The sequence below is a fragment of the Galeopterus variegatus genome, unplaced genomic scaffold (assembly GCF_000696425.1).
Source record: "Galeopterus variegatus unplaced genomic scaffold, G_variegatus-3.0.2 Scaffold861, whole genome shotgun sequence".
Classification (NCBI taxonomy): Eukaryota; Metazoa; Chordata; class Mammalia; order Dermoptera; family Cynocephalidae; genus Galeopterus; species Galeopterus variegatus.
Window position 1 is genome coordinate 385,224 of NW_007726972.1, and position 16,937 is coordinate 402,160.

Below are 16,937 nucleotides of genomic sequence, written 5' to 3' on the forward strand. Positions count from 1 at the left end.
TTTTTTTTTTTGAGGATCCTCCATACTGTTTTTCAGAATAGCTGTATTAATTGACATTCCCACCAACAATGTATAAGCATTTCCCTTTTTCCACATCCTTTTCAGCATTACTTATTTTTTGTCTTTTTGATAACAGCCATTCTAACTGGGGTGCAGTAATATTTCACCTTGGTTTTGATTTGCATTTCCCTGATCACTACTGATGTTGAGCATTTTTCACATACTTATTGGCCACCATATATTTACTGAATAAATATTATCTATATAGTCAAACAATAAATATGATAAACTGTTAGGTATTTATTTTTGTGTTCCTGTGTGTACATTTTCTTCTAATATTCTATTTTGAATCAGTTGAGTGCAGAACTTAACTCCATAAACATATTGCCTGAGCCCCAAGGCTTAAGGAAATTCAGCATTTATATGCTTTCTGTGAGATGAAATTGGTCAATATTTGGTAGATTATCAAGTGTAGGAAGAAGCTGAAACTGATGAGAATCTCCACTATGAGAGACTGATTAATAGTAAGTCATTATGAAGAAGAGAATGAAAATTAAAAGATGGTCTATGTGTCATAAATTTTATATGTTCGAACATTCAAAGTCATATTTTTCAAACATAAAACAAATAAATGCTTTACAAAGACAACCAGAATATATTAAAGATTGTGTGTGTATGTATCTACATACCTCTATATACCTGTATCTGTATCTCACTATCTTAGACAGGCAGATAGAGAGACAGATATTCAGATAAGTTGATGATAGATAATTACCTGTATAATTTCAGTTTTGTTTCTGGAAACTATTACTATTGAATTTATTTTCTGCATTTTATATTTTGCATCATTCCAGTTATTTTTTAAATTGCCAGAAGTATATCACTGTTTTCTTTGTGAATAAAACCATGCCAGGAAATTTTGTAGAAATAAAAGATCTTTTGCATGCCTTTATTCAATTACTGATCCCTTCACTCATCATAAAATGACAATATTTTTTAAATGAATATTTTTAGAATGGAACTTTAAAGGTGGTTATACCAAATGCCATCATTTTACACATGACCAAAAAGAACATTCAGAACAGTGCAAAGACAATATCCCAGGTTCATGACTCTAATTTCATTGCTCTAGTTACTACATATTCAACTAAGGTACACTATTCACGAAAATATTGAATAGAAAAAAAGACATTGTATTATTAATTGACCTGTGACTACTGAAAATAATGAATGAGTCAGAGATATTTTGCTTTAAATATTTCAATTTGCAGCAATATAAAAAGTTAGTAATTTGATATTCTCTTAAAATGATTAAGTGTATTTTTATTACCAAGGAACCTCTCATCAGTTTTCTTCAGTTGAATCAGCTGATGTGTATAATGGTACCTACCCCAGCCAAGAAAATAATACCACATCAAGTGTTGCTTCTCTGCAAACACAGCCACCACGATGAGAGTGTGTAGGTAAATGCCCTCACAAAGCATCCAAAAGTAATTGCAGCCCATCAGGTAAAGATGAATGAACTGGGACACTTTGCAACTTACCTGTGAGACAAAAGAAAGCAATTAATACTTAGTTGATTATGAATTCACATATAAAGCAATAGTCTAGCTCAGCAAACATGAACTTTTCTCTCCTCTACACAAAATCTTATACACCAGTGATTCAGATTTGTTAAATGCCAGTCTTCATACCTATCTAATGGTGCCCCTAAAGTTTTCAGCCACAGACGCCAAAGATTCATAACGGCATATTTCCTGGAAAAATGTACAAATGTCAAATCTTCATATAGTGGGTGTGTATTCGCCTAATGTGTTTTGATTATTATGTAATCATAAGTATAAAAGTTTCACACATGAATGACTTTACATCTATTTACATCTATTTTAATTATGTCATCATGAATCCCTTGACTGTTCCATTCTGTTGGCAAGAATCTTAATAATCTTAAAATCAGTTCATTAAAACTGCCCAAAGACTTGGAGAACCTTGCATACTACATGCTACCAGTGCAACTTCTTATTAAATAGCAATCTAATGACTCCATATGTTATCCTATCCAAATATGGAATTTGAGGGTTTCATGTAGGTAAAAAGAAGAAAAAATTGTGGTTTTCCTTCCTCTTTTCCTGAGGACTTCACTTTATCTTCTCCACTTTTAAAGAGGCAGGAAGAAAGAAGTTCAAATATACAGTAAAGAAAACACAGAGGAGTAAGAGATACAGTTTACTCTCCTACCAAGAGGAATAAATATAAAGCTCTCCCAGAAATACATGACCAATTACTCCCATCAGCTCCAATTTCCAGTTTGGAACTCAATAAATATTTAGGGGTAATTTTCATTTTTGATTTTTTTTTTTTTTTGCAAAAAATATTGGAAAGGAAATGCACTGGGAAATAAATATTGGGTTATCATAGAATAGTAAAAATAATATTTTCAAAGGGGTTAGCTTGAAAATAGCTTTACGTGCATTGTTTCATTTAATTCTTACAATAATTCTGTGAAGTACGCATTATCACTAGCCATATATTCTATAGATTTAAAAACTGAATACTGAAGAAGCTGAATGATTTGCTAATATTTACATATCATTAAAGCTACTCCATGAGTAATTCCAATTTTGTTTTCACTACTATACACAATGCCTCCTGACTGAAGGATTTATACAACCTATCAATTCTGCAAATAATTTGCAGAATGCATGACGTTAATTTATTTTTTACATTGAAATATAATTGGTTACACATTTCTTTTTTTTAAATTTATTTGTTGAGTCAATCGATTATACATATTTTGGGTGTTGAATATTGAGATATGTTGGCCAAATCAATATTACTAGCATATATATTGTTACAAATCATAATTATTCTTTATGCCCCTTGTCCAGTCTCTCCCCTTCCCCCATTCCCTCCCTGCTCCCCCCTGGTTATACACATTTCTGAGTTACAGAGTTGAATATCAATATCTGTGTACAATATGTGGTGATCAAATAAGGACAATTAGTATATCCATCATTACAAAACATAATCATTCTTTGTGATCCTCAGCTAATTTCTCACTAACCCCCTCTCCTTACCCCTTTCCCACCTCTAGTAATCACAGTTACGTTCTCTCCTTTTGAAAGTTCAATGTATTGTTTCCTTCCTTCCTTCCTCCCTTCCTCCCTCCCTCCCTCCCTTGCTCCCTCCCTCCCACTTATAGTAAGAAGAGTATTTCTCTTTCTATGCCTGGTTTATTTCACTTAACATAATTTTCTCCAAGCTCATCCATGTTGCTGCAAATAGCAGAATTTCATTCTTTTTAGTGGCTGAGTAATATTCCATTGTGTATATTTTCCACATTTTCCTTATCCAGTTGTACATTGCTGGACATTTAGGTTGGTTCCATATCTCAGCTATTATAAATAGAGCTGCAAAAAACATGGGGGTGCAGGTATCTCTTTGACATGATGATTTCCATTCCTTTGGGTGTATACCCAGAAGTGGGATTGCTAGATCACATGACATATCTATCTGTAGTTGTCTGAGAAAACTCCATACTGTTTTCCATAATGGCTACAGTAATTTACAGTCCCACCAGGATTGTAGAAGTGTTCCCCTTCCTCTGCATCTTCCACAGCATTTGTTATTCTCTGTCTTTTTGGTAATAGCCACTCTAACTTGGGTGAGATGATATGTCAATGTAGTTTTGATTTGCATCTCCCTGATGCTTAGTGATGCTGAGCATTTTTTCATGTACCCATTGGTCATTTGTATATCTTCTTTTGAGAAATATCCATTCAGTACATTTGTCCATTTTTTAATTGGATTATTTGTTTTTTACTGGGAAGTTGTTTGAGTTCCTTTGGATATTAATCTCTTGTCAGATGTATAGTTTGCAAATATTTTCTCCCATCCTATAGGCTGTCTTTTCACTCTGTTGATTGTTTCCTTTGCTAAGCTAAACCTTTTTAGTTATACATAATTCCATTTGCTGATTTTTTTCTTTTGTTGCCCCAGCTTTTAGAGTCTTATTCATAAAGTCTTTGCCCACTCCTACATCTTGAAATGTTTCTCCTAGGTCTCCTTCTAGGAGGTTTATAGTTTCAGGTCTTATATTTAACTGTTTAATCCATTTTGAGTTGATTTTGTCATATGGTGAGAGGTGTGAGCCAAACTTCATTCTTCTATATATGGATGTCCTGTTTTCCCAGCACCATTTACTGAACAGGCTGTTCTTTCCGCAGTGCATGTTCTTGGTGCCTGTGTCAAAGATCAGTTGATTATAAGTACATGGATTGATTTCTAGGTTCTCTATCCTGTTCCATTGGTCTATGTGTCTCTTTTTATGACAATACCATGCTGTTTTGGTTACTATAGTTTTGTAGCATAATTTGAAGTCAGGTAGTGTAATGCCTCTGGCTTTATTATTATTATTTTTTTTGCTCAAGATTTTCTGGCTATTGGAGGTCTTTGTTGTTCCATGTGAATGTTAAGATTATTTTTCCATTTCTGTGAAGAATGTCATTGGTATTTTGATGGGGATTGTATTGAATCCGTAGATTGCTTTGCGTTGTATGGACATTTTCATGTTAATTCTTACAATCCATTTGCATGGAATGTCTTTCCATCTTTTTGTGTCCTCTTTAATTTCTTTCAGCAGTGATTTGTAGTTCTCATTGTAGAAATCTTTCACCTCCTTGGTTAAATTAATTCCTAGCTATTGTAAACTAGCTTGCTTTCTTGATTACTTTTTCTGCCTGTTTGTTGTTGGAGTATAAAAATATTACTAATTTCCAAATATTGATTTTATCTCCTGCAACTTTACTGAATTCATTTATCAGCTCTAGGAGGTTTTCTCTGTAGAGTCTTTAGGTTTTTATATGTATAGGATCATGTCATCTGCAAACAGGGACAATTTAATTCTGCCTTTTCCAATTTGGATGCCCTTTATTTCTTTCTCTTGCATAATTGCTCTAGCGAGTACTTCCAATAATATGTTAAATAGAAATGGTGAAAGTGTGCATCCTTGTCTTGTTCCTATTCATTCAGGATGATGTTGGCAGTGGGTTTGTTATATATGGCTTTTATCATTTGAGATATTTTCTTTCTATTCCTAGCTTGTTGAGAGTCTTTATCATGAAGGGATGTTGAATTTTTCACATGCTTTTTCTGCATTCATTAAGATAAGTATATAGTTTTTGCCTTTGAATTTGTTGATGTGGTAAATCACATTTATTGATTTGCATATGTTAAACCATCCTTATGTCCCTGGGATGAATCTCACTTGATCATGATGTATAATTTTTTTGATGTGCTGCTGCATTCTATTTACTAATATTTTGTTGAGGATTTTTTGTGTCTATGTTCATCAAGGATGTTGGCCTGTAGTTTTCTTTTTTGTTTTATCTTTGTCTGATTTTGGTATCATGATGATGCTGGCCTTATGTAACAGTTAGGGAGAATAGCTTCTGTTTCAAATTTTTGGAATAGTTTGAAAAGAATTCATATTAATTCTTCTTTAAAGATTTGGTAGAATTCAGCCGCGAAGCCACCCAGTCCTGTGCTTTTCTTTGTTGGGAGGCTGCTGATTACTGCTTCAATCTCATTGCTCATTATTGGTCCAATCAGGTTGGTTTATATCTACTTGGTTTAATCTTGGAAGTTCATATGTGCACAACATTAATTTTTAAATAATGCACATTTATGTGAAACAACACTCAATTAATGTCCTCTCAAAGGTAAAAATGAGTTATTCAACTATATTCTGTATATGGAAATGATAGACTTCAGCTTCAAATTTTTATCTATATAGTTTTTAGACATTCATATCTAATTGAGCTTCTAATTCTTGTTTTCATTTAAAAATAAACTATTATGATAAAAGAATATAGAGCATTTCTCAGAAAATTATGTCTATGCAGGGCATTGGTGATATAAGCAGACAATAAATTTTTCTAAGAAAGAATTAAAAATAATTATACTACAATTAATAATTTGTATTTTAAACAAAATGTCCTTGTATATAAATATGAGATTTAGAGTCTTCTGCTCTGCAGCTTTATGACAAAACTCTGAATCTCCATGTCCTAGAGAAATTAACTCTAAAATGGCAGGATGTTGGCCAGATTTATACTGCTAATTATACCCCAGTGTGTTTCCTAACCCAGTGACTTTAGAGCAGAACATATATAAGATTAAGCAATCCAGATGCACATGTCCAAACAATGCAGGGAATTTAGAATTTTGGCTAGTACCCTAAAAACACACACTAACCATATATGAGAGTGTTGTTTATTGACCTGTTGGGTAAAAATTTCTTCCCTTCCCTGATTCAGTAACTAGATAATTTAATTCTTAAGAAAAGACTTTATATACACACACAAACACACAAATCCATACCCAAAACTAAGTGTACATATTCTAAACAATACAAAAGCAGATGATTTTAAAAATTTAAATATATACTTATATGTATACAGATATTTTAATTTAAATGTAGCTTCCATATATATACAGCATACACAAAATATATACATAAGTAAAAGTAAATCTTTAACATGTTTTTAAAAATATAGCCTGTAAGGAAACAATTTATAAAAGTTTGTTGAGATGATGATGACTTGGTAGATCTTTTTAAAATATTATGTTAATAAAATTTAAGGTTCTGCAGGAATATGTATAATTCATTCTGTTCCTGGTTTTATTAACTATTTAAAGTCAGCCTGATGCCAACAATATGATTTTATTTAAATTTCCCATTTTCATGTACTCTTTTTTCTAACTACACAGTTAACTAACTGCGGTTGATTGGTTGATTTTTGGTTGATTTTTTAGATGGATTGAGTAATGTTACATAGTCATAAACCATGCCCCATCAGCCACAGGGCTCTACAGCTATAAAATGAAGTGAAGTTATGTGTAACATACATAAATAATTGAAGCAAAGAAATGTATTTCTCCCTTTGATGTTCGCTGCTGGGGAATGTTGAGCAATACTTACCTTTCTAGATTAGAATATAACTAAATATACTCTCTGTATGTCAGACCTGAAAATATACATATATGTGTACTTAATTACACACATAATGTATATATCGGGACACCCTTCCCCCATCTCTCCTTTTCCCTTTCTTCCCCACTTGCACCTTGAACCTAAGGGTACAACTTTGTTTTACTTACAGGATTTGTGGCTACTAAGGCCTGGTTGTTGGCCACGGCAGTGAGATGAATGATTGTTACAATAGAGTTACAAATGAAAGAGAAAAACAGATTTTTGTGCAAGGTAATCCTTTGGCAACTTAGGCTCCTGAAAGGCAAGAGAAACAAAGTGTGTTGACATCATCAAATGTTTCTACATTTTTTCTTAATCGTCATTCAAATAAGATACATTACAAATTCTTAACAGCAGTTCTAATTTTATAAGAATTGTTTTTTCTCCCCAAGATTCACTCACTGTAAAATCTTAATTAAGGAAAACTTATAATTCCTTAAAACCTAGAGGCAAATGAGTTAGCTGCTTTAGTAGATAGAGGTAGACATACAAAAGAATAGGAAATTTGCCCATACAAGTCCTCTACATAAATTTCTACTGTTTTTTTCTAAACATGATCAATAGTCACATTTTTATTCATCCTGCAAATGCAGAAATTAGGATTCAATGAAGTTAGATGACCAAAAAATTATGCAGCTAATAAATTTAAACACTTTAGATTTGTCTAAATCTAAATTCAGATTTTCACACAGACAATGCTCTTTTCATTACACCACGGAAATGCAGAAATTAGGATTCAATGAAGTTAGATGACCAAAAAATTATGCAGCTAATAAATTTGAACACTTTAGATTTGTCTAAATCTAAATTCAGATTTTCACACAGACAATGCTCTTTTCATTACACCACGGAGACCGTTCCATTAATGTGGACTGTGTATTTTATTGTAGCGGTAGACTGCAATTGTTGTTGGTATGTAGAACAATTTTGAGAAAGATAATAATGTATTTAGAATAGATGAATTGTTAAAAATATAGACTTAGCAATCAGTGAGGTTTGTTCAGCTTCACTAATTTTTTTCTAACTGGCCCAACCATACAGAAGATATAAAAATAGTATCACCATTTACTGCAGTTCCTCTTGTATAAAACAAATGAGAAGAACTGGCTGTGCAGAGTTTATAGAAGTAGATTTCAGGAAAAGGTGACATTGGTGATAAGTGATGCTGCTCTTCAGATGGAATTCACATCCATTCTAAGAGGATTGCCCATATATGACTGCCTTACCCACACTGAAGGACAAACTCAACAACTGTCACCTTCATGAAGCATTTACTCAAAGGTTTATTTTAAATAAGGTTGTAAAATAATAGAAATTGTAAGAACTTAAAAATGAGCTACTGGTATGTATTCTCTTCTAAAGACTTGATTATTGTGAGTATAGCCACACACACACACACAAAAGACTTCTTTTACTATGTTAAAAAAGGATGTATTGCATTTCTCGTGTTTTCCTTTTTTAAACCCAACGTCATCATTATGGACAAAGTTTTGAAATAACAATAAAGTCCACTTGGAATGGAGAATATTTAATATCAAAACCAAACAAATACTTAAGAAGATACTTTAAATCATTTCGTTACAGAGATATAAAGATTTATTTTGAGTGTTTTACAAAATTATTAAAATAATAGGGTAAACCCAAATAATTCACCCTACATAACTCAAACCAAAGACTTCTGTGTTGGGAACCCTCATAGCCAATTTAGCTATCCAAATTGTATTAAACTGGACCATTGCCACATCATTTCATTTCGTGTTGTGTAAATATGTCCTACAGTCTAAAATATTAATCTTTCTCTTTAGTTTCTTCTAACTGCAGGCACTGTGCAACTTAAATAAATGTGGACAAATGCTATCTGACATATGGTTTCTATCACTGGTGGTAAAAATGTCTCAGATTTTTCCAGCAATGTTACTGTTTTCTTCTAAACATATTCATGAACACTGTGAGTAGATTGGTACAAATAAAATCAACTTGAAAATGAAAACCAAAAATATGTGACTGGCAGACAAATGGTTTATTTAAATAAAACCCTAAAATATTTACGTATTTTTAAAATGTTAACCTACTCTAATTTTACCTACTCTAATTCTGAAGTAGTTATTTTTTTTATTCAAAATATCAAAAGCAATTATTTTACAGGCTTAAAAAACATTTATATATATAAAAACCCAACCTCTCTTAAATTTTATAATATCCTTTTCTGTTCTAGCATAACCATAGAATAGAAAATGTAGTTTGTGGGTCTGGATTGTTTCCATTTCATATTGTCTACATATAGTTATTTCAGAACACTATTTCAATAGCCAATTTTGGCAAGAAGAGTCATAGAGGCAGTTGGTGCATATGTTGTCAACAAAACCATTACATTTCATATATAAGGTAAGCATGTCTTTTCAATTCTCTTTGGAATATTAGAAACAAGTAGTGTTGAGTCAGTACATGCAATTCCCAATGTGTTTTGAAGAACAACAGGACAGTGAAACTGACCTCTGCCACCTACTAACAATATGACTTTGGGCAAGTTATTTAAGACTTCTCATCCTCAGTTTCCTCATCTGTAATTTAGAGATAATAATTGTACTTCATGGGAGTGGCTTGAAAGTTAAAGGAGACAAATCATTTCAAGTGCTTAGTGTAACTTCTAACCATGATGAACACTCAATGTTAAGTTAGGTATCATTTTTTAACATAATTATCGTATGGCTGATTTTAATCAAGTTCTTTAATGGTTTTCTGTTACAAATATTAAAATAGCATCAAGGTTCACCTCAGTAATATAAAACTGCCTCTATATTAAAATACATATGTTTTAAGGGCCGGCCCCGTGGCTCACTCGGTACAGTGCGGCACTGGTAGCGCTGAGGCCGTGGGTTCGGATCCTACATAGGGATGGGGGGTGCGCACACTGGCTAAGCGTGGTCCAGACGACACCATGCTGAGGGTTGTGATCCCTTACCAGTCAAAACAAAACAAACAAACAAAATACATAGGCTTTAAGTAATTCAGCAAAACAGTAAAGAAATTGTCATTTTTTTCTTACAAAACAGAAGAATTTAACATTAGAGAGACAATTGTCATTTGATGAAGGGTGATAAATCAAACAACCTAAATTATCTTCCTAAGGAATCTTCCCCATAGTTGTCTCCAAATTACCATGTTCACTATCATGCTGATCTCAAATATTAATCTGCAGCATCTTGATAGTTCTACCACTAGCATGAACAAAAACTTAGCCTTTGTTTTCCATTTGGTTTTGACATGAGCTAGAAATTTCCAAACTACTTTCCTCAATGCAAATCATGAGCAAAATGAGTCATAGAAAGAGGGAATATAAGGAATATAAGAATAGCCCAGTCTACAAAATACCCTTTTCTTATTCTAGTTTATCTAATTTAATTCTTAACTGCTCAGATCTTTTCCCAAGAAAATACTATCCCTGTATCCAAAAGGAAAGCTGATGTCAATCTGAACATTGTCAAAAACAACAGGTAAAAAAAAGAGAAATGTATTAAAAGAATAAGCAACTTGCCTGTCTTTTGTCTATTGAATGGAACCTTCATCAATAAAATTACCTAATTATGTATGATAAGAAGTAGATACAACCTCTATCAATAGCTCTCTATTAGCTGAAGGTGCATTTGGTCAGATTAGAAAGAGCATGAGTGTTTCAAACAAGGTACTCAATGAAAGTCCCTCTTCCTCCATCATGTTCCCTCTTCTCTTGCTCTTGTCTTTCGGGGCTGCGTATTTAATATAACATAGGAGTGCAGGCCTGCATAAGAACAGCCGTGATCATTTCATGTGGCCACTGGTTTCCTCCTGTTTGTGAACTGTTCTGATACCAGTGCTCTACCTGGTCTCCTAGTGGAAAGGAAACCAAGAGAAAAGAAACAGTCTCTCTGAATCCCTGTGATTCTTGTGCTCCAAAAACAAACAAACACCCTTCTAAAGGTAAAAGTTATAATAATAGCAGCCACCATTAACCACGTCTTTAGAATATCCCAGGCACTTCAAAGACATTATCTTATTTAACAACCCCTTAAAATATTATTATTCATTAATAAAATTGAGGTAAATTGCTAAATGTCATACTCTTATTAAAAGTTCTGTTGAATGTTGAAGTTTTTGAGGAAGCAATATGGCTTTTGTCTACTTTATTATTCATTTAGTTACTTACTGTTTATGGATCCATGATAAGGTATAGGGCACTGTTTCTAGATATTGGAGAAACAGTTGTAAATAATACAGAGCAAGACTCTGATCTCACGTTATTCACATTACAGTGGACAGTAAATAAACACATAAATTAAATAATGTAATTCCAGATAGTAGTGTGTGCTTTTTAGAAATGAGAACAAAATTAAGGGATAGAAAAAGACTGTGGCCAGGGTGAGGGGAATATTCAAGATACAACTGTAACAAGAGAAGACAGAGGAGAAAAGTATCCCTAGCAGAAAAGATATCTGGAATCAAAGTCCTCAGCTTAAAGGTTTTGAGGGACAAAAAGAACAGACAGCGTGTCAGAACATTATGCAAAAGTCCACACTGTTGTTTTCCATTCTATAAACGAAGAAAATTAAATTCAAAGAGCATAATTTACTGAATGACTCTTTGATCCTGAAGCTCATAGTCTGTAGTGTTACATCTTTTTTTTTCTTTTGGCCAATTAATGGAAAATTGTTTGTTATATTCCTTATTTTTCATATTATCTTCACCTCTTCACTTTAAGACCTTCTCAGTTTTTGACATCTTAATGTTCCATCAGCAAACGTTAGCAACATAATTAGTATCCAGTTGTTCCTGGTTTTTGTTTTTACTAAATACTAAAAAGATGTTACAGTTTTAAGGGTTTACTTTTACTTTCTCCTCATAGTCATATCTATGGGTACAGTCTAAGGAAATAAACTATCTCTGCAAGAGTGAAAAACTAAATTGAAAAATTTATTATGACTTTGGGGAGAAAAATTTTATTAAATATCTATTCTCTATTTCAAATTACAAAGTTTTAATCTATTCAAATAACTATATAATTTTTACTTCAAGAAATGGATCATCAGGTTTGTTAAAATAATTTATTGTCATTCTATTCCCATGATAATTTGGGTATGCTTAAATAGCACTTAGGTTTTAATTTGCTTAGGCAAAATGGATGAAATGCAGTTATAAAGAAGTTATACATCTATCAAAAATATCAACAGACATGAAAATATGTAACCTTTTAACAGGCATTTATAATTTTAATTAATACGTTTATTGTCTAAGTCCAAATTCTCTAATTCAGTATTTACCTTATATTTCCATACCTGGTACTCTCCTCCATAAGCTAGTAATAGCAATCACCTTATAGGGGAAATGGTTTTTTTGTATGTGTGAAAATAAACCCATTACTTCTTACACTACTTTTTTCTTATTTAAATCTAATACTCTAATGTGGAAATACAATTATTTTGTTATATAATTACACTGGACATTTAAAAAGTTTCCAACCAAGAGTAACATTACTAAATAGGAATGTTTTCAGCTCTCACTACATTCAGTGTGAGGGGATGGATTTTTCAGTACATTGATTAAAACTCATTAATTTGGATATAGCCTCAGTGAGTATGATCTAATAAAAAAGTCATAAGGAAAACTATAGCCTAGTAAACAATATCCAGTGCTAAGCTGGAGTAAGCCTAGGGTGTATACAACAGAATCGGATGTATGTCAGGACCATAGTGCAAATTTACAAGGAATGAGGGTGCTAAAAATGTTAAGAAAACAAGGATGATTTGGAGTAGGCACTGAGATGTACGCTATTCATGAAACACTAGATGACTATATTTGAACTCAGTCCTTCTCAAACCCCTGACAGTGCACATTTTCCAGGTTTTAAATAAAATATCTAAGTGAAAGTTCTGATTTGCCAAAACAGGTAAGTCGGAATGATTTTTAAAGCAAGATTTTTTCTGTAGGCTTCCTGTCTTTAACTAGTCAGCTGTTTTTAAAATTGATTTAAAGATTGAATCATGCACAATTTTCAGGAGAAAAATCATAGTTTAAGAAAAAACTATATTTGCTCTAATTCAAGAGAAACATGAAGAAAGAAAATGAGATAAAAGTTCACAGTATTGATTAAATATATTCAGATAGGATCTAAAAAATGAGAATTTGGGTTATTTGTCCTGACAATCAGAAATACAAGTACTTAAGGGTTATTTTAATAAGTCAAGAATGCTTTGGTCTACCAACTAGATAGAGATTTTTTTCCTGAAGCTTACTTGGGACTGATGGCACCTACCTACAAAAGATATCATTGTCTATACACAAATAGTTGCAAATATGCAACTTGGTTTTAAAATTGTTTGGAATCAGTGTCTGAAATGTCAGCAAGGATATTCTTTCAAAAAAAGAAAAGTAAGAAAAAACACACTTTTTTCCTCAATGGGAGTCAGACAGTCAGTTGCTATATGCTCTCTCTTTTATATGCACGAAGATGGAGACTTTTGTCTAGTTTGAAAGCAAGAGCAAGGTTTGCTATGCTCTCAGATTTTAAACAGTAATTAAAATATAATTTGTAACTAATTCCAGTAAACCTTATTTATTTATTCTTTTTTTAACTAAAGGGTTCTGTTTTGTTTTTTCAAGGATCATTATGAGTAAGAGTCATTGCCTCTTAGGGCTTGGCAAACCCAAAAGTTATGTCTCTTTCTCTTCCCCTCCCTTTCTGTTCCCTTTCTATTTATCTCTTACTCTGACTCTTGCCTTTACTTGGCTCTAATCTAAAATTGAAGTATATCTAGTGACTAGTGTTTCATGTTTTCTGTTTCTAATTTAAAGCATGGATGAGTTGTAGACTTTTCTCTTCTCTCTCTTAATAAACAATAACAAACAGTACCCTAAATCAACTTTTTGTATGCTTCTTGGTTTTTATTAGGGTGGATCAGTGACCCTCAATTATCAGAGAGGAAAACAAGTTCCCTCTACCAAAGAATACGCAAGGTTAAGTGCAGTATGAGGAAACGAGTTAAGCAGAAAGGATATGTTTATAGATTTTTTTTCACGCACAATGATTTTATGTGAAACATCAGCTGTTCTGGGAACTGTTTCCAAATTAGTTGTCAGAGAGGAAAACAAGTTCCCTCTACCAAAGAATACGCAAGGTTAAGTGCAGTATGAGGAACCGAGTTAAGCAGAAAGAATATGTTTATAGATTTTTTTTCACGCACAATGATTTTATGTGAAACATCAGCTGTTCTGGGAACTGTTTCCAAATTAGTTAGAAGAAAGCTAATAAATTTTGTTGCCCCTGACTCGACATGAACATGCTTCATGAACCATTCAATTTCAGCATTTTCTGAGGTGGTCCTGGTCTTCCGCCTATCTAGCTGCAGAGTTTCTCATCTTGTTTTACATGGATGCCTCTATTGATTAGAATTTTAAGGAGTCTTAGTCTAACACCTTTCTTTGTTGATGGAGACAATGAAGGCCAAACAAGCTCAAGGGACTTTTTGAAGGTCACAGATTAGACATGAGAAAGTCAGTCCTAGAAGTAAGCTTCGAAATTTGTCTTTATTCTTCAGATATTTATTGAGTGCCCCACTATGTGCAAGATCTTATGTTAAGCCCTGGGATGTATAAAGAAACAAAGCAGAGATGACTCCTGTTCTCACAGGGCTAACTTTGTGAAAATCTTTCCATTACTTCTAGTGACTTTTCCTGTTTCAGTAGATAGTTCTGATGAGTATATATGAGGAGTGTCTAATTTCAAAGACTACAAATTCTTTAATATGGATTCAAGTATAGAGTAAGCTATATAGTATTTCATGGTCATAAAAAAAGTCATTACTTTTGACTGATTTTCTTAACCATAGGTTTTTCTAACATAATTATATTATTAATTTGGTTAAAAGTTAATTCAATGTTTATTTACTTTTCTATGTAAACATTATGACAATTTTTTTTTTATAAATGTGGTGCTTCTAAAACTAAGAATTGTGTTTTTAAAGATCCTACTGGTATAATATGCCTACCAGGGCTAAAATCTGTATTAAAACCTTTTAATGAACTAATAATAAAAGGTGATAACAATGCCAATGATAGATAACATTTTCTGAACCAAACACTTGCTTAACACTGTATCTCACTGATAATATTGCTGTTATCTCAGCCCTTACGTTCATTGTTTATAGTTTACAATTCTACCTGCTGAAATTCTACCCATCATGTAAACATTTCTTTCAGTGAGAATATCGCTTCAGGACTCTTCTGATTCTGTGAGTCAAGAGGCTTTCCTTCCCGTGTTCCCCTGGCTCTTTGTAGCTCCACAATAACACTTAGTTTTTACCTAGTATTACTACTGTATAAGGGTAATATTGGATGACTACATAAGTGCATGCAGTCTATGTGCCTGTATGACTGATAGTGTCTAATGACGAATTTAGTAACTCTTACCATTTCTTGAGAGGTTCCTAAATGCCAGGTGCTATGTGAGTCTATTTTGCTCAGTAGTTTTTAAAAATATCATGACCAATTATAAAAAACAAAGAAACAAAAAACCCAAGGCTTACTTGAAAGCAGAATCAGGCTAAGTCCATGCTATTAATAAGTGGTAATGGTAAGAATTAAATATATTTCATTCCTTCAATCACAGTCTCACACTATCCATTAAAATTTATACCTGATTTCAAGTGCATACTTGTCATACTAAGTCAACATTGAAAGATTCCTTTTTTGTTTAGTTCACTATAGAAAATAAGCAGTTAATTGTCCTTTTGGTATAAACTTTATGTATAAGAAAGGTAATTATTTAAAAACTTTTTTAGTCTTTTATGTGGAAGCCAAGAAACAAATTTCTTATATTGGCAACACATTCATTTACTTTAACAAGGTTTTGCCTAAATAGCATCCTACATTTAAAAAAAAAAATTGAAATTTTAGCAAACAAATATAAGTATCTATTACATACAGTGATCTTTATTAAAAAGAAAACTTGTTCTTTTTCTAAACAACAGGTCTATTTATATGTAAAATATGAGTACCATATTTAGGACAACACCAAACTTCTGGCCTATCTTTTNAACAAATCTATGATGTAGATTATCTACATTATAATGTTATCATGATAATGTTACCTGCATTATAAAGATGTGAAACAGGATTAGAGAAATAAAAGCACTAGCTCCAGGCTAGTGAAAAAGGTGGGATCTGAGACCAATTCTGCCTGTCTAGAGAACATACTCTCATGTCAATGATGTCTAGACATATAAAAAGTATTTACAATACTATACGTGGGTCTTCCTTGAAGAGGGTTTCTCATGTTTCACCTGAGTCCTGAGAATGTATAATAACAAATAAAAATAATTTGTAGCTTTGATTCTGTTCAGATTCTCCATTTTTAAAAGATGCTTATTAAGTCAAATCAAATGACTAAGCCAAATTGAAAAAACACAGATTGGGAGGAACCCTGGGAAAGTAAGTTAATTACTTAGGAATTAAGTAAAATTAGGTGATAGATTAGATAATCTGTTCATTGTTTATAGTTTACAATTCTACCTGCTGAAATTCTACCCATCATGTAAACATTTCTTTCAGTGAGAATATCGCTTCAGGACTCTTCTGATTCTGTGAGTCAAGAGGCTTTCCTTCCCGTGTTCCCCTGGCTCTTTGTAGCTCCACAATAACACTTAGTTTTTACCTAGTATTACTACTGTATAAGGGTAATATTGGATGACTACATAAGTGCATGCAGTCTATGTGCCTGTATGACTGATAGTGTCTAATGACGAATTTAGTAACTCTTACCATTTCTTGAGAGGTTCCTAAATGCCAGGTGCTATGTGAGTCTATTTTGCTCAGTAGTTTTTAAAAATATCATGACCAATTATAAAAAACAAAGAAACAAAAAACCCAAGGCTTA

The 16,937-nt window shown here is 32.6% G+C and overlaps 1 protein-coding gene across 1 annotated transcript in view; it reads right to left on the reverse strand.

Annotated features, from left to right (window-relative positions):
* CALCRL (calcitonin receptor-like) overlaps positions 1–16,937 on the reverse strand; it is a 117,319-nt gene that overhangs the window by 17,578 nt on the left and 82,804 nt on the right. Inside the window, exons 10-11 of the mRNA XM_008572988.1 lie at positions 7,162–7,288; positions 1,391–1,544 (exon numbers count right to left, since the gene is read on the reverse strand). Coding sequence (XP_008571210.1) covers positions 1,391–1,544; positions 7,162–7,288 — 281 coding nt within the window. The remainder of the gene's footprint in view (positions 1–1,390; positions 1,545–7,161; positions 7,289–16,937) is intronic.